Source organism: Sciurus carolinensis, chromosome 9 (assembly GCF_902686445.1).
Source record: "Sciurus carolinensis chromosome 9, mSciCar1.2, whole genome shotgun sequence".
In the NCBI taxonomy this organism is placed as follows: domain Eukaryota; kingdom Metazoa; phylum Chordata; class Mammalia; order Rodentia; family Sciuridae; genus Sciurus; species Sciurus carolinensis.
In genome coordinates this window covers 29,566,740-29,588,823 of record NC_062221.1, presented here as the reverse complement: position 1 = coordinate 29,588,823, position 22,084 = coordinate 29,566,740, and the positions used below count along the sequence as shown (strand labels likewise).

General features: G+C 41.8%; 1 protein-coding gene across 4 annotated transcripts; it reads right to left on the bottom strand.

Moving 5' to 3' along the window:
- Positions 1 to 1,265: 1,265 nt before the first annotated feature.
- On the bottom strand, positions 1,266 to 8,031 carry Nme6 (NME/NM23 nucleoside diphosphate kinase 6). Of its 4 annotated transcripts, none has more exons than XM_047564638.1 (6): positions 7,971 to 8,031; positions 5,499 to 5,595; positions 3,393 to 3,495; positions 2,655 to 2,694; positions 2,091 to 2,251; positions 1,266 to 1,806 (listed from the first exon to the last, which is right to left on the bottom strand). In XM_047564638.1, the coding sequence occupies exons 2-6, from the start codon at positions 5,586 to 5,588 to the stop codon at positions 1,640 to 1,642; spliced, it is 561 nt and encodes a 186-aa protein (XP_047420594.1). In that variant the 5' UTR covers positions 5,589 to 5,595; positions 7,971 to 8,031; the 3' UTR covers positions 1,266 to 1,639. The 4 variants fall into 4 exon arrangements, with proteins under 4 accessions (XP_047420594.1, XP_047420593.1, XP_047420595.1 ...); XM_047564637.1 differs by lacking the exon at positions 7,971 to 8,031 and adding an exon at positions 7,716 to 7,932; XM_047564639.1 differs by lacking the exon at positions 7,971 to 8,031 and adding an exon at positions 6,790 to 6,917.
- Between the last annotated feature and the right edge of the window lie 14,053 nt (positions 8,032 to 22,084).

Genomic DNA, 22,084 nt, shown 5'->3' with positions numbered 1-22,084 from the left:
GGAGGTCTAAGGGGGTGGTCAGGACAGTGGAATGAACTGGACCTCATTTCCCTGTGTGCATGTGTGATTACATGACCAGTAATTCTACGTCATGTACAACCAGAAGAATGAGAAGTTATACTCTGGTTATGTATGATGTGTCAAAATGCATTCTGCTGTCATGCATAACTAATTAGAACAAATAAAAAAATAATGATCTGAGAAAAAAAAAAAAAGAAATATTTTCAAAGATGGGAGACACTAAAACATGTTCGAATTCAAAGGGGAAGGACTTAATAAAGGGTAAAAGATGCAGCAGAAACTGATGACCAAAAGAGCAAGGAGAGGAAATTCCAAGCATACATAGAAGGGCAGGCTTGATAAGAAGACCTTCTTATACCATTAACAGGAAGATAGGAAAAGATGGGTATAATGTAGATATATTATGAGATTCAGATGAGAAAGAGTCTCTAACTATCCTAAACCCTTCACTCTACACCAAAAAGTACAACAGTATAAATGCTTCGGCCCACTATATCTTTAGCTGACCAGGTTCCACACAACCTTCCCTAATATTCTTTTGGGGTTCCTCAAAACTTCCAATGTGTTAGGCTGTCATAGTAATGACAGTGATGCAATTCTCAATATCCATACTTCTATATATCCCTCTCCCACACAAACTCTGGGCTTAGCCATGTGACTTGCTTTGGACAATAAGACATCAGCAAACATGACAAGGAACAAAAGCTTCATAAACCTAAATGAAGGCCTGCCCTCATGGAACCCTGAAACAACTGTGCTGTGAAGCTCAGGATGAAAGATGGTGTTAGACCTTATGTGGTTCTATTGGTTTCACCTGGACTCAATGCAGCCACAAGTGAATCCAGATGAGACCAATAAAACCATGCAGCCAACCCACAAAGAGAAAATCACTGTTTTAAGACATTAAAATTTGAGGTGATTTGTAATGCAGCAACAGGTAACTTGCCTTTGTGCAAATCAGAAAAAATGTGTATCATAAAAGCATGCCTCAACTGACAGATATACCTTGGTTCAAATATAAGGTGCCTCTTCCTCCAGAACACAGTCCTATGCTAGGGTTATAGCATGGATTTGAATCCACATTCAGCTCTATTGCTGGGTGTCTTTTGTGCTTCATAAGCTGCCCACCATGTGTATGTGTGTGTCAGTCTCTTCACTTAGCACAGACCTGAAACCTAGCTTCAGGGAAGGTCTAATTACTTAAATTAAGGATAGAGAGAGCTCCCAGAGTAGTACTCCCACTCTTGAGAATTCAGTTAGAACACTGGCTTTTATTAAGGAAGACAAGCCAAATTTTTGTTTATATAGTCACTGCATTTTCCAGACAAGTCAACTGAGTAAGCTCCTCCTTGAGGAAGGATGAATACGTAACAGTCAAAAAAATAATAATCTTTTTTTTTTTTTTTTTAACAAGCCATGAACATTCTAGAGAAGAGGTAGATAGCTAGATTTTGGAGGCTCTGCAGTGATGAGCTAGGCCCTCTAGCAAGCAGTGATGTCAAGCAGAAATAGCACCATGAGCCCAGGCTTCCCTGGTCCCATGAGAATGTTCTGGACCAGAGGTCTAAGAGAAAAGTCTGGGCATTGCTGCCAGTCTTCATAGACTGATAGGCCCTCATCAGGCTGGTCCTAGGCCTCCTGTTCCAGCTGCACAGTGGATGCCTCCCTCTGGACTGTAGCGCACAGGGCCACAGCGCAACTGGGGCTCCTCCTCCTCATACCAGCGCTGTTCACTGAAGTCAGGGAAGAAGGCTGCAATCTCTCTGCTGGCTGAAACCACAGAGTCTACAAGGGAAGGTAAAATAGATAAGTATTCCCACAGGGAGTGCAGGATGCAGGCAAGAGACAGTCATAAGCAGGTTCAGAAACCTAAGTCTACCCAACCTCAGTCCTGGGGCATGTAAAGAAAACTCAGCCACATCAGTTGAAACAGCTACAAAAGGCCAGAAATATAAATAGGAAGAGAGTTCATTGGAAGGACATGTATATCAACCTTACCATATAGCCCAACCATAAACCCCAACCCATCCTTCCTTATTTATGGCTCTGAACAAGGGAGGTAGACTCACCTGAGCCATGGGTAGTGTTTCGAGTGTCTGTGAGGCCAAAACTCCCACGAATTGAATCTGGAGCCATGTGGCGTGCTCGAAACACTCTGGTAGGTCCCATCAGTGTCCTCCAGAGCTGGATGGCATCTTTGTGGGCAAGGATGTATGCTCGGATTGGCCCACTGTGAACAAAAGGAACACAGGTAAGGAATCTAGTCACCCAGTCTATAAGCAGTTCATAAGTAAAGGCATACTGCATCCTGAGAGTTTCATTGTCTTTCAAGCTCAGAACTAATGCTGCTTCAAACAGAAGTTGATAGAGGGTCACTGCTGGTATACAAGAGCCAAAGAGATCAGCAGAGTTGCCACGCAGCATTCAACCATACACTTACAGTCACTGGTTCAGTAACCAATGAGACAGGTGCCAAACAGGTCAATGTTGGCTTAGTCAGAGCCCCAAGCTCTGTGTCCTCATACTTGACACTGATTACAATTTTAAAGACAGTTAATGAAGTTAACAATTCTATTTTTGTGCAGAGAAGATATACCTAGTGGATAAAGATGCTAAGACTAAATTAGAAGTACCTGGCCATGAACTCCACCAGACGCTGATAGAAAAAACGCCCTGCAAAGAGAGAACACCTTCATGAAGATACAGGTGCCCAAGATAAATTTTTCTATTTCTACCTCCTTACCTGAAATAATAAACACTGCTTTAGAGGGGGAAGGGGAAAAAAAAGGGGCCTTAAAGTCTGACATTCCTGCTTCTGAATCTAGGCTCTACTATTTACAGCCTCTGTAGTTTCAGGTAAGTCATTAAGCTCCCCACTCAGTTTCCTAATCGGTGTACTGGAGATAGAAATATACCTACTTTTTAGCATTGTTGGGGAGAATTAAGTGAAATAATGAGCATTAAAATAATTAAAGAATAAACACTAAATGTTAACTACTGATATTATTATCAGGACATAAAATTAAGTTTCTGATTAAGACTATGAGTTAGAACCCTCCTAGGAAAATAAAATACTGACAATCATAAAATATTTCAGTATAAACCAAGACTACAAGATTGGTTGCAGGAATGGGGTTGTAGCTCAGTGGTAGAGTACTTGCCTAGCATGTATGAGGCACTGGGTTTGATCCTCAGCACCACATAAAAATAAATAAATAAAATAAATGACTAAAAATAATTAAAAAAAAAAAAGATTGCAAGTTTACACAACTGGTAGGTCAGAGAGAACATGGAACATTAAAGTTCCAGGGAAAATCTGAGAAGCCTCTTAGGATTGAGAAATCTTCTATTCAGAAGACTATCAGTCCTACCTTCATGTTCTTTATAAAACTTCTGGCAATCTTCCTTTCTCCATAGTAGTTCTCTCATTCGTATAATAAGAAACTTGTTGCTCAGAATCTGCTGATGAACAGCCTGGATAAACACCACCCCAAAGATAAAAATCAATCAGGAGACCCAGGCTAACAAATAGAAACCATGAGAACCCCTTAGAACTAAAGACTGAAGGGTCTGTCCCATTGGTGGGTGTTAAGGTTTGGACCTTAAATGTCCCCCCCAAAAGTTCATGTGTTGAAGGCTTTGTCCCAAGTGGATAGTGCTATTGGGAGGCAGTAAAACTTTAGAAGGTGGGTTAAAGGGAAGTTAGTATCATTAAGGACCCAAACCCTTTCTTCTCTCTTTTTCACTTCCCAGCTGCCATGATGTGGGTAGCTATGCTCCACTACACACTCCCCACCATGATGTTCTGCCTCATCACAGGTCCAAAGTGACAGAGCCAACCAAGTATCATGGACTGAAACCTCTGAAACCATGAACCCAAATAAATCTTTCCTCCTTTTAAGTTTTTATCTCAGGAATTTTGTTACAACCTCAGACAGCTAACACAGTGGGTCAGAAAAGAAAGAAGGTGGGGTGAGATCAAGACCTTCAATCACATAGCCAGAATGTTACCCTTGAGTGCAAGGGAACAGAAAGTTCTGTTTCTACCTCTCCATTCCTCACTCCCTTGAGTTGAAGCCCAGAGGACCCACCACACCTATCACCATAAAAGTCTTGTACATGGTCCTGCATTGTGTTTCATTCTCTCCAAACTATCACACTTGATAGACTGAAAATTCTATAGTTTATATGTTATATTCTGGTCAGGCTTTTGATAGTTCCTATTATTCATGGAATGAAGGGCAAACACTTTAGCCCAGGGCTCAAGGCCGCACTTTCCTTGTCCACTGCCATTTCTAATTCTCTACACTAGCCCTGGTCACCTACAGTCCTCAAACCCACCACAGCCTCTCTCTTCTATGGAACACCTGTCCTTATGGCACTAACCAAAGTCTACCCTTCCTCTGAGACCCAATTGAGACTCGCCACTTGGTCTTCCTCTGTACCACAACAAGCTTACTGAGCACTGGTCCTCAACAATTACTTAATCAAAATATGGGTAGTAGAATCCTAACATGATCCCTCCCTTGTCTCTATTCCTTGTTAAAACCCTTCCTAAATATTAGAGTTCATTAAGGTTCTGCCATTCTGCCCTCATCCTAATTCTACACTCTCTTATCAGTGTTCAGTTCTATCATTTCAAAATACCACTAATGATGTGCAAACATTTATTATCAGCCAGACAGCCCACTCCAATCCCCATGACAGTGAATGGGAAAATATGATTGTCACATTACATAATAAAAGGTATTTTGCAGATGTAATTAAGGTTACTAATCAGTGCACTTTGCTTTAATCTAAAGGAAAATTATCCAGCTGAGCCTAATTAGTTACATGCACCCTTTTAAAGCAGTTTACTCTGGCTAAGAGCTGAAGAAACCAGAGGGATTTGCAACATGAGAAGGATTAGGTGCACTGTTGCTGTCTTAAAGATAGAGCACACCATGTGATGAGGAATGGAAGTGGTCTAGAAACTGAGAGCAGTTCCACCAAGCAAACAAGTCTTCAGTACTATAATCACAGGAAATAAACTGTGCCAAAAACCTTAGCAAGCCTGGAAGTGGATTCTTCCCTAGACACTCCAGATAAGGACCCATACCTTAACTTTGGCCTTGTGAGACTCTAAATGATTACCCAGCCAAGTCTACAGGACCTCTAAACTATAAAACTGTGAGATAATAAATGAGTGTTGTTTAAACTGTCAAGTTTGTGGTAACATGTTATGTAGTGGGAGACAATTGTATATACTAACTTGAGGTCTTTTTTATTATTATTATTTTATTGGGTTTTTTCTTTTATTTTAAATCTGCCCCAATTCTTCAACAGAGTTTCAGTCTTCTTTGGATCAGAGTTCATGACTCCTAGCTTTGCCTCTGTATCACCTAGCACAGGTCTTGGTAGTCATAAGTGGCCCTAAAGCATGTGACATGGTAGCAATGCCCAGGGAGTAACAGCAGGGGTTTAACTTTCATTCTTACCTCCAGAATCAATGGGTGAGCAACTGCATCAGGCTTGATCAGGGCTAAAGTAAGCTGAAGAGCCTGAGGGCTTCGCAAGATTGAGGTCATCTCATTCCTGCCATTAGAGAACTGGATTAGGACTCATTGGTACTGTACTCCCACCCCTCCCTACTCAAGTCAACCAGTGCCCCTTATTCCTGATACTAAAAAATCACCTGACAGGTACCTTATAAGGTTGTATACATTACTTATTTACTTGCCTATTTGGACTCATGGAAGAGGTAGGTTACTCTATGGAGTATATAGTATAGTTTGTGCTACTGTAAGGTCCTAAGGACCCATTCAAGAGAAATTTGTCTAAACACTGCCTTTGCTGATAACTCTCTTCCCCTCCAAACTTTCTTCTGTATTTTATACAATATTTATAATTATATTCCTGAACAGCCTAGCCATAAGAGTAAAATGACTGATCCCACTTTTAAAGACCTCTATCCCATAGTGCTGCCCTATCTATTCTAGAATTAGAAGATTGATTCACAAGAACTGGGGTGTCACCAGAGTACCAAAATGTACACTGGCAATCCACCATCTCTTATCTAATATGGATAGGTCAATATCTTCCCCACCCATATCAAACCTGTCAATATGCTCAGTTGACCTCAGTGGTCATGCTTATAGATATCCAACTTCAAGGTCAGGGACTAGTTGTAACTATTTTGTATCTGAAGCAACTAAAACAGCCAAATACAAAGATGCTCCATCAATTTTATTGTCAATCTGAATCTACACAGTCATATTTCTATTCATCTTTGTATTCCTAGAGCCTAACATTGTATAAGAGCTCAATAAATAATTGCAGAAAAGACATGATTAACATAAAAATATTTTATAATCTGAGGATTAAGAATCAGAGGTCTCTCCCAACTGTGAAATTCTATTTACATGTGAGAAATTGATCATCTCTGCATGAGCAAAGGTGAGGTCTCAAAATGTTCATTTCAATATTATTTCTAATTTGCCAACAAATACAGAGGTTTCCATGAATACACAGGTACAGAATCTGTACAACATTCTCATTTCTTTTGGCATGACAATCACATCAGAGGTTGTACTACAGTTTGGCCCAAATAAAAACTATGCTAAAATCCCTTCATGTTTTTTTCTACAGCGTTAAATTTGATGTTCAAACTATGAAGCCAAATCCAAACTAACCAGATAAGAGCAGCCAACCCACTCTACTCAATACCCCAGAAGGTGAAGTTCCAGTCCCTCACCCTCCATATTACCAAGTTCTGATAACTTTACTCACCCACTACATCTCAAAATCCATACAAACCTCTCCCCGCAAACTGCTACCACCCCAGTCCAGGATACCACTATTCCTCCTTGGACTTCTGTCACAACTTCCTTACTGATTTCCCAGTTTCAAGTCTTGCCACTCTTTAAATATGTTTTCCTCACAGAAGCCAGAGTAAACTAAAAATGCAAAGTTAATCATATTATTCCCCTTCTTAACCCTTTAGAGTATACCCTGCTCTTACAATAAGGCCCCTAAATCCTTACCATAGCTTACCAGGCTTTGCATGATTTGGTTCCTGGATAACTCTCTAGCCTTATCTTGAACCCCAAACTCCTTAACTTTCCTTTGCTCCAATCACGAGTCTTTCAGTTTTAAAAGACTTTCTAGCCTGAAAGAAATGCCTTTGTGTGTGGCATTTTCAGATTCACGAGTCATTCCTTTGGTTACCTCCTCCTGGCTCACTAGATCTTAGCTCACTTCCCCCATTATAACCTCTCACGGCTCCTTGCATAAGTCCTTTAGTTATATCTTCCCTGACTCTGTTTCCCTCACCATCGAATCAGTGCCCCCTATTCAGAGTGCCTAGCACATAGCCAGTTCTCAACAGTATTTGCTGGGTAAATCAGAGAGATCCGGACCCGGCTATGCCAGCCTGCTGGGTGTGAGGGGGAGAAGGGTGTCTCCAGAGAGAGGGCATGGGACCTGCAGAAAGGATGCGGCTCCCAACGCCAGTCAGGTTATGGCTACTTGGATTTTGGTTTAAAACAAATGTTAAGTAGAGAAACACTCGACTTAAAGATCACTCTTTTAGAAAAATTAAATTTTAAAAGTTGCCTAGGCCTGCCTGCCCGCCTACCAGTCCCTCCCTCCCTCCTCCTCTCCCACACACACACACCCCTAGAAAATTACAAATTTTAAAAGTTGCCTAGGCACACCTGAGGGGCCCACCGCTCAGCTTCCGAGACAGCAGCATCAAGCTCCTCATTCTCCCGCTAGCCGCAGGGACGTGCAGCTACTCAACTCCGACTCCGCCCGGGCACCTGTGGCCACGCCCCCCACTCCCCGAGACTCCTGGCCTCAGCTGTGGAACCGCCCAAGACCTCTCATTCTCTAGGTCCCCCGGCCCCTGTAGCCAGGACCAAAGCCCACCCCAGATTCTCGGGCTATTCGGACCCCTTGTTGCGGTTCACCTGATCCTCCCGCCGCAATTCCAAACCACCAGGCAACTGCGCTAGTTAGCCTGAGCGGCCCTGCCGGGGTCCTTCAGGCATCCGACCGGGCAGCCCTCCCTGGGGTCATTGCACAGTTGCTTAGCAGCCGTGATGCAGCGGGCCAAGCCGGAAAACAGGATGAGGTTGTGTGTGTTGAGCTCTGCCGCGAGGTGCCGCTGCGCGTCTGGCCAGGGCCAAAATCGGCAGGGTCTACTAAAGCAGTCCTGGAGACGAGAAGGCGTGGGGGGGCTGTTATTCCTGGTGTGTGGTATGATGTATGAAGAGGATCTTGGGAGAATGGTCGTGGCATTGGAAACGGAGAGGGATCCAGTTGTGGCTACTGGTGACAGGTATAATAAGGGTGTAAAGTGTTTTCTTGCAGGGCATCCCTGAGATTTAGAAGAATGAAACTGCCATCAATTAAAAAACATTTCCTCGTTTAACTACAGTGTTTGTTGTTTTGCACTTCTGGATATTGGAAGGAGGGTCTGCAGTGCTGGCAGCCTGTTTGTACAAGGTTATTCCTCAGGAAAGTCCCTTTTCTACCTGTCTAGCTGGTGATTAATTCATAATTAGTTTAGTGTAAGAACCAAATATGCCTGACTTCTACCTATGCTACTTAATTTCATTGCCAGATCTCTTATAAACCTCACCAGCAACAGCAAAAAGAATCCAAACAATTAATAGGACATAGAGGTTTATCACAGCACTGTCCCACATCCACAAATTTAGAAAACAGTCCAAACCCCTGCTAGTAGCTGATCTCAGGCAAAATTTTGTCTCTAGTAGTTCTCACTGTAATCAAAGACTCTAAAAGATTTAGTGATACCTAAAAGATGGTGAGTGAACTGAGAAACTCTTGATTCAGTTTCACTGAGACTCCTAGCAGTTCTGTGCAGTTTTTCAGTCTCAACTTGTGTAACCTAAACTCGGGAGAAATCACCAAGGGGTTATTGATACCGCCCTTTACCAGTGACGAGTTCTGCTTCTTCTAATGTTGAAGATTGAGTACTAGAGAAGCACGCCAAGGCAAGCATATTAAGCAGGTTTTATTTAAAGGTAATAATACAGACTTCTCCCTGCAGGAAGAAGGGGGCCATGGCTGATGTTCTAAAGTCCCAAGAAGTGAGCACACCCTCCATCTTTTATAGGTTAGGGTCTCTTTTGTTCTCTAGTTCTCTCCCCCTTATCTCTCCTTCCTGCCTACAGGACTAGGCCTGGTTTTGCATTAAGTGAGAAGCCATGGGCAGGGGGAGGGCCAAGGTGATTCAGGCAGGCAAGGGCCCAGGGGGCATTAATTAGCAGCTCCATGCTTGCACTCCTTGATAAAGGCAGGTAAATTTGGTAATCAATGGGCTCTGGAACTCCTTGATATTCCATTCTTCCAGGGGCAGTCTCCAACTTCCAGAGGCAGATGGGGTCATGGCTTCATTTCCTCAAATTGACCCGATTTCCTATTTCTACACTAACTACCTGCCCTTAATTCTGGCTTCATTATGACCTGTGTTCATTGTATCTGAATAGACATCTGTATGTGTCTAGCCCCATCTCTAGATAGTGACATTTAAAACAAAGATACCAGATCGTCTTTGAAATTTCTTAATTCCATTTCCCCCTTGGTATTCTGTATTACTGGCACCCAGGTGTTACATTGAGGGTGGGCTCTAAATGACAAAATTTCTGCAGCTCTTTGTGAAAAGGCTTTTTCAGTGTCTACTGCCTTATGATGTGGATTTTCTCAGGCCCAGGACATCAGTTTTGTGGGGCTTGATGGGAGTCCCTTTACCTCACACATGCTTCTGTAGCCGAAAGTGCAGTCCTTGTCCCCAGTGTCAATTAATGTCAATTTAATAATGAGGACACAGTTTTGAGAAAAAGGAAAATGCTCTTTTATTGTTTTGCTAGCAAAGGGGAAACACAAGGGACTCCTGTCCCAGAGGCTATGATTGTGCCCATCAGGAGGGACAGGGGTGTTTTAAAGGAACTCTTCAAGGGTTACATTCCAGGTATGCTCTGGTCCCAGGGCACCCTGATGATGTGTTATGACTCACTTTGGAAGATATTCACTTCCCAGATCTTTAGCAGGCATCTCCTTCCTGTAGTGGGTGTGTTCAAGGGCAATTAACTAGGGGAGGAAAAGATAACACAGTCTCCCTAATCTTGTTAGAGAAGGGGAGATGGGGAAAGAGAGAGGAAAAAAACATGTTCTTTTTAAAAATAAGCCTTAGAGCAACTAGGGCTATATTCAGAAAGTGAAGGGACCACTGTTAAACTTCCACTTAGAATCATTCTTGGCAGGTTTTTGAGCTGAAGCTGCCCTTGCTTCTAAAATTTGTTCTCAGTGAGAATCAAGATGGCTGATGTGTGTCCCTCAAGGTACTATCCTCAGTGTCCGGATATCTCAGGTGAGAAGTAGCTTTTCTTAAAGATACTTCTCTTTTGGCACCTATTCTCTGTTCCTGACCTCCTCCTTTCCAGAATATTTGTTGAGTTTCTAATGACGCCAGTAGTTCAGTCTAAAAGCTTAGTCTTTGTTCCCAGTGCCCTTCCAATAACAAGGATAAGACCTTGAGAAAACAGGCTAAAAACATTTTTTTGGTTGCTTTGCTAGCAAAGAAAAATACATTGTGACTGTGATTCTTACTGTCAGGGGAACAGTGGGCTTTTAAAGAGGTAAAACAAAAGCAACTCTTCAGCTGTGCCCTGTTAGGAGTCAAAATTCATTTGCAGCCTTGAGAGATAGTCATTTCTTAGATCTACAGGTGCCAACTCCAAAGTCTGGATTCCTTCATTCTTGCAGTCTATGAGCCAAAGGACAGAGAAGTCAGCCTAGGGTGGGCAGAAGATTAATTTTGCTTCCCCTATGTTTGGGGAGAGGGAAAAGAGAAAGAGAAAAACACATCCATTTTAAAATAAGTCACAGTGGTAGTGCAGTAAGGATTATTATATACAAAGCATGAAGTAGACCCCTCTTACACTAACACTGTACTTTTTAAATTGAACCTACATTTGCTTTATGTAGAACTAGAACTATTATTGGATACGGCTGCCTTCTTCCTTTGGTCTTCTGCCTCAGATATTTCTCTAACAGATTTTTCTGGACTTTTTCCTGGAGTTATAGATTGGGGAATCTCCATTATGGGACAAGAATTCAAAAAATTTGGTGCTCAACAAGAGCATCAAATGTTAAAAGTAATTCTGTTCACCTTCACCTACCTGAATTGGATGTCATTATAACTCGTTACCCTACCAGTTTGTGACTTATCATTGTCCTACCTGTATCCCCTTTAATAGTCATTCATTCATTAAATACTGAGTCATTGTTATGAATCAGATACTATTCCAGATAACAAAAATCTTTTCCTTTGTGAAAAATAGAAAGTTCATTGGTCCATTTTCAAAATACAGTATTTAGCCTTAAATGTAAAATTACTTGGGATGCAAGTAATAGGAGGGGGGAACAGAATGAAAAGTTACAAGCAGTTAACACTGAAGTGGAAAAATTCACAGCCTCTTGACAAACAGGAGATGAGAAGGAGGCCCAACCACCACCACCACCATCTGATTAACAGAGATAAACTACAAATGTGCCAAAAGGCACTCAATCCAAGAGGACTTTACCTCCAGAAGAAAACAAACTGAGTTGGGTGTTGGGACTAATGACATGTTAACTAACTCAGGCTGACTCCTTACTCCCTGGCGAGGGAGCAAGATCAAGGCCCCAAAGGCGGTTTCAAAGGTTAATGACAATAAATCAGACCACCGTCAGGGATTGGCTAACAACAGTTCTGTGAACGTGATCAGCTCGAACTTGCCATATAGTCCTATGGGACTCTCACCTGCGTGAACCCCCCCCATGCCTTGCTGACCTTTAAGCTGATTGGTTCCCACCTAGCCTCCACCCTACATAAAAGCTGTGTGATTTTTCTCAATAAACAATTTCCTGCTGTGACTGGTCTCCCTGATTGTCCTCTGCAGGGAGGGCTGCATGCGGGCGGTCAGTCGGCCCTACCTATCCCGGTCTGGCCTTGTTGGGGAGTGTCCCCTTCCCTTGTCGCTGGTCAAGAAGAGCAAGGGGGCTTAAGACCGTGACAGTTGGGGACAACTAAAAGTATATTTCTTTAAATAACCCAATAGGCAACTGTAAAACCTAGATAATGTTTGGGAAAACTATACACCCCATAGTACTCAGTCAGTGAGGACCCAGGGGAGGGAACTTGCTCTCTAGGAGATAAAATGTTGGTTCTACCCAATCTGTGTGTCCCTGACCACCAGGTACATGCTCTTGTAAGACCTTTATTAAACTAAAGTTTCACTTTTTGCTATGCCTTGTGTCTCTTATCTTCATTTTTGGGGCCTGGACAGGTGTGCATGTTTCACATACCTTGAGGAGTTCACACAGCTCAGGCAAAACTTGTGTCCCATCTAAAACTATGTGTCCTGTAATTCAATTAGTACTTTGAGTATTTTCTCCATATATTCTGTAACCTCTGAGTACAACTGGCCCTATTTTGAGGTGGTCTCCTACACTTCATGAACTCTCTCTGTTCTAAGAAGCTGTCTCCCAATAGTTTCCCAGTATCTCTTGGGAGCTTCTGGGTAATTTATCCAGTCTGTTCAGAGTTTTTGTATTTCTTCTCTTTTAGTTTCTTTGGACCCTGAGGGTTATTCCTACTTAATACCAAGATGCTACCCTCTTTTTTAACACCCTCTTTAGTAGCAGTTAGAACTTGAATACTTTTTTTGATGTCTTACTTGACCTTTCAAATCTAATTTCCCTATATAGTGTCTTTCTATTCCTGTAGTGCAAAGAGGGCAGTCATACACATGCTACTAGTGCCATGTGGAGTATGAAAAGTAGAAAATCCTGGTGATTCATTTTCAAAATACAGTATTTCGCTTTAAATGTAAAATTACTTGGGAGCTTGAGGAGAGAGCAGAATGGAAAATTACAAGCAGTTAAACACAGTCCCTTGACAAACAGAAGGTGAGAAGGAAGGGGCCTGATCTGACCAACAAAGATAAACTGTGTCAAAAGACACTCAACACAGGGGGACTTTCCCCTACCACAAAGGGAGGTGGGGACAACTAAGGGACATATTTCTTTAAATAACCCAATAGGAGATAGTGAAGTTGGCCTGAACAATGAGTAGTGGTCAAGTACCCTCCTGCCTTTAATAGCTGTTGGCACCAAAGATTGTGCAGTCAGTCCCCACCCATGGGCAACTACCCATGCCCTTGCATCAGGGATAAAGGCTGAGGAGACTGCCTGCTTGGCGCAACTGCTTTGGTTTTTATTACGCTGTGCCCTTTGTGCATGGGATTAAAATTCTTGCCCCACCAAGAGAAGTTATTAGTCTCTGAGTGTTTATTTTGGCTCCTGGGGTGCTCAGGACCCCCAATACTTCCAACAGGAGTAAGTACTAATTAGGGCTTACCAGGGGAAAATGTGCAAGCAGGAAAGTGGCAAAATATATCTGATTCTTCAAGGTGTTTTGCTTTGTTTTTAGTCTCTGAGGAAGATGTGCTTAGGTCAGGCATTTCTAATCTGCAACTTCTATAATACTCTAAATATTTTTGGTAAAGGAGGTCAAGGAACATCTGTGACTGGGAATAGTGGAAACTTCCTGGATAGGGAAAGAGCACTATGGGAGAGAAGGGATGGGCTTGTAGTGGAAGAGAGAGCCTTTTAACAGAAGACTCCAGAGTGGAGCCATCTCTTTGTCAGGCTGCAAACAGTGGGGTGGAAGTGAGTCTTCAGGATCATGCAGATCTCTCAATCCTATTTTCCCAGATGTCAATTTTCTCTTTTAAAAAAAAAAAAAATCTCTCTCCCTTTCTTTTCATTTTTTCACTGCTTCTAATATGCTGAGGCAGATTTTTACAGCTCTACTTTTACTCCTTGACCACCAGAGCACAAATGATACCTCAAGAGTGTTCCAAGCCTAGGCTTCTGTCATTCCCTTTTTAACCTTTGTGGCCGTAGTAATTTCATTGAGTTTTTTTTTTTTTTTTTCCTACTTCAGTTTAAGAATATGGTATAGTTTATTTGCAATAAGGGCACTGTTTCTTTTTTTGTTAGAAATCAAAACCATCACCTTTGTACATTGAAGTCACAATATACTACAAAAAAAAAATGACCAAGTTTATTAGATTGGCAAACTGAGATCAGGACCCCTAAGTCACATAGAAAAAACATGTCTGAATTCCTTCAGTTTTGTTCTTTGGCCTCTGAGAATAACAGAAAGGCATTTTCATAAATGCTGTCTACTAGGTTGGGACTAACATTTAAAACTGGGAGTTTACAGATATGTTTCCCTTAGTATATGTGAAATTTAATTCCATCTTAAAGCCTCTGGGCTGTAGAACTGACTAAATAACATAGTAAAGAACCAAATAATCATTTTGTCCCTGATGTCAAAATGACTGTGGAAAGGCTTCTCTACAGTCAAATTTGTATCTCATCAGGGATTCATTGAGACCCTCTCTATTAATTAATATATCTAGTGATCCACAAGACAGTGGGTCCATCTGAAGGCCAAGGCTAGTTTGATACAGTTGATGGTCAGACTGTAATTGGCTGTGCTCTAAGGACTGGTTATTAGCCCTTCTATTATAAAATCATAAGAGCTTATATAAGAACAGTACCTTTATTGAACTATGTTATTGGTATTTGATTAAGGTACCCATTCATCCCTTGCCTGTATATAAAATCTTATTTATAGAAATATTTGCCTATAAACAAAGTAGTCAACTTGAAAAGTGTTTGGAATACCTGAAGTACTGGCCCCACCATAGCCTCAATTTACATGTGATATTGTGATCTCTACATTCCTTAACTGGCATTTCTTAAGTTCTGTACTAATTCATCATATCCTAAAATTCCTTTGAAAAACACTTATCCCTCCATTTCTGCCAAGAGGCACAGGAACTACTGAAAAACTTTCAACACAGAGGAGCAGAGCACTCTGCAACTGGGTCCCAAAATAAAGGAAAGAAGGAAGTGAGCTACACTTGCCTGACTGTGTATCCTTGAAGCTTCAACTAAGGGAAAAGAGGTACAGCAATACGTTAGGAATATTTAAGGGAAACACTCCCCACCAATGAAATCAGGATCAGACTAAGAAGCATTTATAACAGTTGAAGATAACATTTTGGTTTCAACCTATGTATTTGGAAATCAGCTAAGAGGTTCACTTAAAGAAGAAAATTAGTTCATTTGGGGCATCTTATTGCTGGCTGAAAAATTAGATACAGTCAAGTATGGGAATTGTCAAGGTGGTAATAGTTGAAAATGTGTCAGTGAAGAATTGACCATGAGAGAGAAGGTAGAGAGAAAACAGGGTCAAAGACCAATTCTTCCCTTGTCAAGAATAATTTTAAAACTTTTCCTTATGTAACAGGGAAAAGGATAAAGATTGATTTCATCTAGTCAAAACAAAAATAGGATTTTCATAAGAGAAAGTAGAGAAGAAAAAAAGAAAAAACTGCAGATGATTTGAAAACTGTAGCTTTTGTTTTCTTTGGGTGAGCTACTGATTAGCTGGCAGCCAAAGGAGAAGCCAGTTAGAGTGTTCTGCCCTTGGGAAAGTGGATGGATTATTAAATACATAAATTCCATTGGTTTAGTGGTAGTGTATGTAACAGTCTTCCCTTGGATAAATGGTGTCTGTCAGCATCCTTTGTAAGCAAAGGATAGTTATGCTAGATCCATTTCCCTTATCAGCATTTCTGACCTTCCCCTTTTAATCAGACTCAGCTCCAATCCAAATTTGAAGGGGTTCAGTTTCCTTTCCAGGAACTGTCAGGAGCTGAATGTTATTTTAGGACATTGGTTGTACAGCAGTGAATACAGATCTAAGTATTATACATGATAGGAAGGCAAAAAGAAAAAGAGAATCCTAAATACTATTTAAAAATATTTGGAACCTGATTTAGTCAGCATTTTTGTAACTGTGACCAAATGATATAACAAGAACAATTTAGAGGAGGAAAATTTACATTGGCTCATAGTTTCAGATGTCTGTCCTTAGATAGCCCACTCTATAACTCTGGGCAGAAGGTGAGGTGGAACATCAAGGTGGAAGGGCAAGGCAGAGGATAGTCATTCAGGACGTGGCAAGCAAAAAGCAGAGTCAGGGACGTGCCGGAGGTCGTGCCCTGGCGGTGGTTTTGCAGGCCGCTAGCAGGTCCCGGCAGGGGGTGTGGAAGGGTCCTGTCCAGGGCAGCATGGTCCCAGCAGCCTCGCCTGGGACCCAAACTTGAGGTGAAGAGGATGCCCGGCCAGCAGGCTCCCTGGAGAGTGGAGGGCGACAGAGGAGGAACCTCTGCTATGGGAGAGGGAGGCCATGTGGAGAGGAGCAGCCTCCAGTGTGGAATTGTGAGTGAGAGCAAGTTGGTGGCATCTTTCAGCTGGATACATTGCCCAAAGAAGACCTCGTGTGTGCCAAGAAGCCAGTGATTGATTCTACTGCAGAAAGTTCCATGGAAATGTACAGGAGGACAGTGCCTTCAAACACTTCCGTGCACCTGGAATCCAGGCATTTGCTTCACTTCAAAAGAACCATTCATGATTCATTTGAAAAGACATGAGCAGAAAGAACTGAACTTCAGGTATAATGAAGGTTCCTTGCATTGCAAATGGGTTAGAAGAGAGAAGAGTTGCTTCACGAGATATTATCACATTTTTCCTGAAAGTCCCACACACAGTGGGCAGGTGCTTGGATCCTCTCCAAGCAAGTCTTCCAGTCTGAAGGCCAGATGTGTCCAGACATTGACTTGAAGGATATCAGCTTTTATAAGCCATCATCTTGGCTGAAGTTTTTCCTCCCCTCTATGCAAAGCAAGAATATGCATTTGGCCCTGTACCCATCCTTCTCCCTCCATGGTCCCAGCAGTTGCAAATCAAAACTCTCAGGAAAGAAATTGTATCTCTATGTGTTCTGTCCAGTGGAACCAGTGCGGAGAAAGGAGACACCACCAATCTTTAGTTGACCAGATTTATTGCGTCCTCCCTGTTTTTCTGCCTCCTTTGTTCTGCCACTCTCTCCCTTCTTCTACCCTCTCCCTCTCTCCTCCCCCAGGCTCCTAGCTTATCAGCCAATTATAGCAAAACTTTCTCTCACACAGGAGAGCATGCAGAAGAATGTCAGCATAGCACTATATGAATCACGAGCTGTCCACGCGTGGCATGATATTAGATAGCCAATCCTAGAGTCTGGCGTCAACACGTCATAAGTCTCCAAGGACTAAAAGGTAGGCAAGCAAACCTTTTTGGGTACTTCCTTATTTTGGTATCCAGTGCCCTTTGGCTCACTGCCAGGCACCATCTTGTCCAAGCCGGCCCTCAACAGGTTCCCCCTTTTTGTTATAAAAAGAAAAGGACAGCGACTGTGCCTGTCTTAGGTGCCAGAGTCAGACTTTATCCTTACCCGTCCTTGGGAGTCAAAGAGCTGTTGGCATGCTTTGATCCCTGTCTTAGGTTGGTATAAAGTCCACCCTGTGCTTACCCATCATTGACTACTAGTCCTGTAATTGGGAGAGCCAAATCTGAGGATCAGAGCCTTGGTCCATGGCCATAAGGGCTTGCCGTACCACTAAAGCTTGCCATCTTTGATGACTCCTTAGAGACAACAGATATCTGAGCAGCAATAATAACAGAAAAACAACAATCCCATCATAGCAAAACTTCCCATCCGTTGTTTACCAAATTGTAACGCTGACTGTAAGAAACTAATGGCTTCTGGCATACCTGGGACCTTGACCTGAGTACTATTTACCACAAATATAGAATTTCTCAATAGGGTAGTCAAATTAGTAAACTCTTTAGTCCATGTCCCATTATGCATGCTACCAAGTCGTTTGGACAGATTGGCAGCAGCAGTAATGTTAGAATAGGGTATTGGGGTAATGCATAGTGCTTGGGCATGCACTAGACAGCCTGTCTGTGCAGTAACAGTCAACATGTCCACTTATTCTTGTAGTAAGTCCACTCTTTGGTTTAGAATCAGGATTCCCATGGTGAGATGCACATTGATGTTTTCCTGGGCTGTCAATGCTTCGGCAGTGGCTTGTGACAAATTGTTGAGCACGTGAGCAGTAGGAATAGCAGTTCCTAGGGCAAGTCCAGCAGTAGTGACTGCAGTCACAGCAGCCACCACAGCAACAACAATGGCTATAATGGCTGAGACACCAAAATCTCTTTTTGCTTTCACGGGTAGGAAATTCCACTCACTATGAATTAAGGTCACTGGGACTGGAATGAAATTTGGAATCCTGGCAATCACAGCCAGAGGAAATAGTGAAGCATCCCAACAACTAGACACATAACACTCTTAACACATAACACATAACACTCTTAACACATAACACAGTTAAGGACCTCAGTATCATTATCATTGTTATTAGTAATGTTAATATCAAACTTAGAACTCTTAGACAGAATGAACACAAACGGAGATGTGACACATATGGGAGTAGGGGGGAAAACCTGATAAAAGGAAGAGTAATTGGCCTCGCACCCTGTATAACTATAAACAGGTGTATTACTTCCCTTCATATACGTTTGCTTTAGACTGTACCTTTAATGAATGAACTGCCTATATTATGGCAGTTTCTGAGATGGCTAACCAGAGGAAGCAAAGACTACCTCTTAACTTGAAGTTTAGACTAGTAATAAGTGGCTTTACAGTGGAACCAGCTTGTAGGTAAGGAATACCTAGAAGTTCTGTACTAGGAAATAATTGAGGGAAAACTTGTGTGCCATGAGTGATATATCCCCAAAAGTTTTAGGAAGAGCTAACAACAGCAGGCTTACCACCATCACCATCATTTTGTGTTTCGGTGCCATTTTCTTTCTTAAGGATAGTTCTTACCAAGCGCTCCGGGACCCAGATAGGTTGTTGTTGGTCCTGAGGAAAAACACAAACAGATCCTCTCCCCCAAATTAATACTGGGTCAGGTCCTTTCCAGGACCCAGTCAAGATGTCTTTCCACATTGCTTGTGGATGGCCACCAGACTTTCCACTAAAATGTCTATCAGCCACAGTACGGCCCATAGCATCCAAAGTTAAAAAATTGAGGGTGAGTAAAGCAAGGTTAAAACTGTTCTTGGGAGGGGCTAATGCCCCTATTCCCCCTTTTTGTTTAGTTAAGCAGACTTTTAATGTTTGATTAGCCCTTTCCAGGATAGCTTGTCCTTGTGGATTGTAGGGCAACCCTAGAATGATCGATATTAAACTTTGAGCAAAACTGTTGAAATGAAGAAGAAGTATACACAGGCCCATTATCTGTTTTAAATTATTTTGGCCTTCCCATAGTAGCAAAGGCTTGAAGGCAATGACTGATTACATCTTTTGTCTTTTCCCCTGTATGGGCAGTAGCAAATATATATCCTGAGTAGGTATCTACAGTTACATGTACAAATCTTAAAGTACCAAATTCAGGGATATGGGTGACATCCATCTGCCATAAGATGATTTGGAAGGAGTCCTCTAGGATTGACTCCAAAATGAGGAACAGATAAATGAGGCACACAGGCAGGACACTGTTTTACTATATTTCTGGCTTGTTCTTTTGTAATGTTATATTTTATTTTGAGAGTAGTAGCATTGACATGAAAATATTTTTGGAAATTAATTGCTTCTTGCACAATATTAAACACATGAGGATCTCGAGTAGCTGAGTCTGCAGTAGAATTTCCTTGAGCTAAAGGCCCAGGTAAGCCTGAATGTGCTCTGATATGGCCTATATATAAAGGTTCTTTGCGAGCCCACAGAAGAGTTTATACTTGATAAAAGCATTGTTGTAAGGTAGATTGAGGACTAATGGATCCAGCTGTCTCAAGCCGGGGCACAAGCTGGGCAATATAGAGACTGTCAGTATAAATATTTAAAGGTTTCTCAGGAAATGTTTGTAAGGCAGTTATAAATGCTTCCAGTTCAGTTTTTTGAGCAAACTTATGAGAAGTAATAATAGTCTGTACTTTATCAGAAACTACTGTAGCTGTGCTGGAGGAGGAGCCATCTGTAAAGATTGTATTTGCTGCTGAGATAGGTTGAGACTTAACAACCTGAGGGAAAATAATGGGATGTCTTTTGAAGAAGCTGACAATAGGTGAACTTGGCAAGTGATTATCAAATGTGGCCATGGTGGAACAATAGACAATTGCCCAGTCTTTATTATTGTTAACTAGTATTTCAATCTGTTTTGCCGTGTATGGGACAATAACTGTCTGAGGATGAACTCCAAAAACTCGAAGGGCTGTCTTAAGTCCTAATGTAACTAGATTTGCTACCATCATAGGATACGGGGAAACAACATTTTGGGGGGACACTGGCAAATGGATCCATATCAGGGGTCCAGTTATCCACAACAGACCTGTAGGAGTATATTCAGAATCTAATACTATGAGATTAAAAGGCAAGGATAGATCAACTCTATCACTATGAGCATTTTTTTAAAGCTTGTTCTATTAACCTCAAGGCTTTTCTACCTTCAGGAGTTAAATTTCTGGGGGATGTAGGGTCCAAATTTCCTTGGAGAATATCAAACGGAGGCTTAAGTTGACCAGTGGTGATTCCCAAATTTGGCCTTATCCAATTTATATCACCTAATAATTTTTGGAAATCATTTAGAGTCTTAAGCTTTCCTGTGGCTAATTGAATTTTTTGTGGCCTAACACAGGTATCTAACATTTGATGTCCTAGAAAGGTAATAGGGCTGCAGGTTTGCACCTTTTCTGGGGCCACATGTAATCCCCATTTTTCTAGGGTTTTGATAATATCATCAAATACCCCTAATAAGGTCTCCTGTTCCCTATGAGCCAAAAGAATATCATCCATATAATGGAGACAATAAAGTCCTTTACAATTTTGTCTAATCTGTGATATAGCCTGGCCAACATATATTTGACACATAGTGGGACTATTTGCCATTCCCTAGGGAAGGACCACCCATTGGTATTTAGTATTAGGCCCTTCATTATTCAAAGAGGGAATGGAAAAGGCAAATCGAGGGCCATCCTTGGGATGCACAGGAATGGAAAAGAAACAATCTTTTATGTCTATAGAGATAATATGATAATGTTTTGGAACAGCAGTTAATGAGGGGAGACCCAGTTACATCACGCCCATAATCTGCATACTGGAATTTATGGCTCTCAGATCTTGCAAGAGTCGCCATTTCCCAGACTTCTTTTTTATGACAAAAATGGGTGTATTCCAAGGGGAAGTGGAAGGAATGATATGATTTTCCTTCAATTGTTGATTAACTATTTCCTGGGCTGCCTCTATTTTTTCTTTAGAAAGGGGCCACTGGGGGACCCAGATAGGATTATTGAATTTCCATGTTATCTTTAATGTTCAGTGGCCCCTTCAGAAAACCCAGCCCCTTAGTCCTGTTTGTCCTTCGGCTTGAATGGGGCAGGTAATACCTTGTAGATTCTTGCCTAGTCCTTTTCCAGGGGTATAACCTTGTCCCACCATGACTGGTAAAACAGTTGGGTTTAGACAGGAAATATTTTGTTCAACTGAGGAAGAAATGACAACATCCATCTGTGTTAAATGTCTCTTCCCCAAAGATTGACAGGCAGGTGAGCTAATACATAAGGTTGGAATGTCCCCCTTTTCCTATCAGGGTCCTCCAAAGATAACACAGCTGAACTTTGTAATGGGGTTTGGACAAATCCAAGTCCCCATAAGGTAGTACTGGGTGCTGTAACAGGCCATGATTTGTTCCAGTCCTTCTGTCTTATAATAGAGATGTCAGCACCTGTGTCTATGGGAGTACCATTAACTTTCAATTTAAGCATGAGTCTATTTTTTGTTGATTGTGCCCAAAAGACACTCGATCCTGCGGATCCAAACCTGTTGTCTCCTCCAGTCCTTTGTGAAATGGGAAAAGTCCCATGATGGCCAGACAATATCAATATTTGGGCTATTTTGTCTCCTGGAGAAACAACAGATACCCCTTGAAGGGAGGATAACATAATCTTTATTTCCCCAGTATAATCAGAATCAATGACTCCTGGAAATACTTGTAATCCTGACAGAGTTGTGGAACTCCGCCCCAACAATAATCCTACTGTGCCCTCA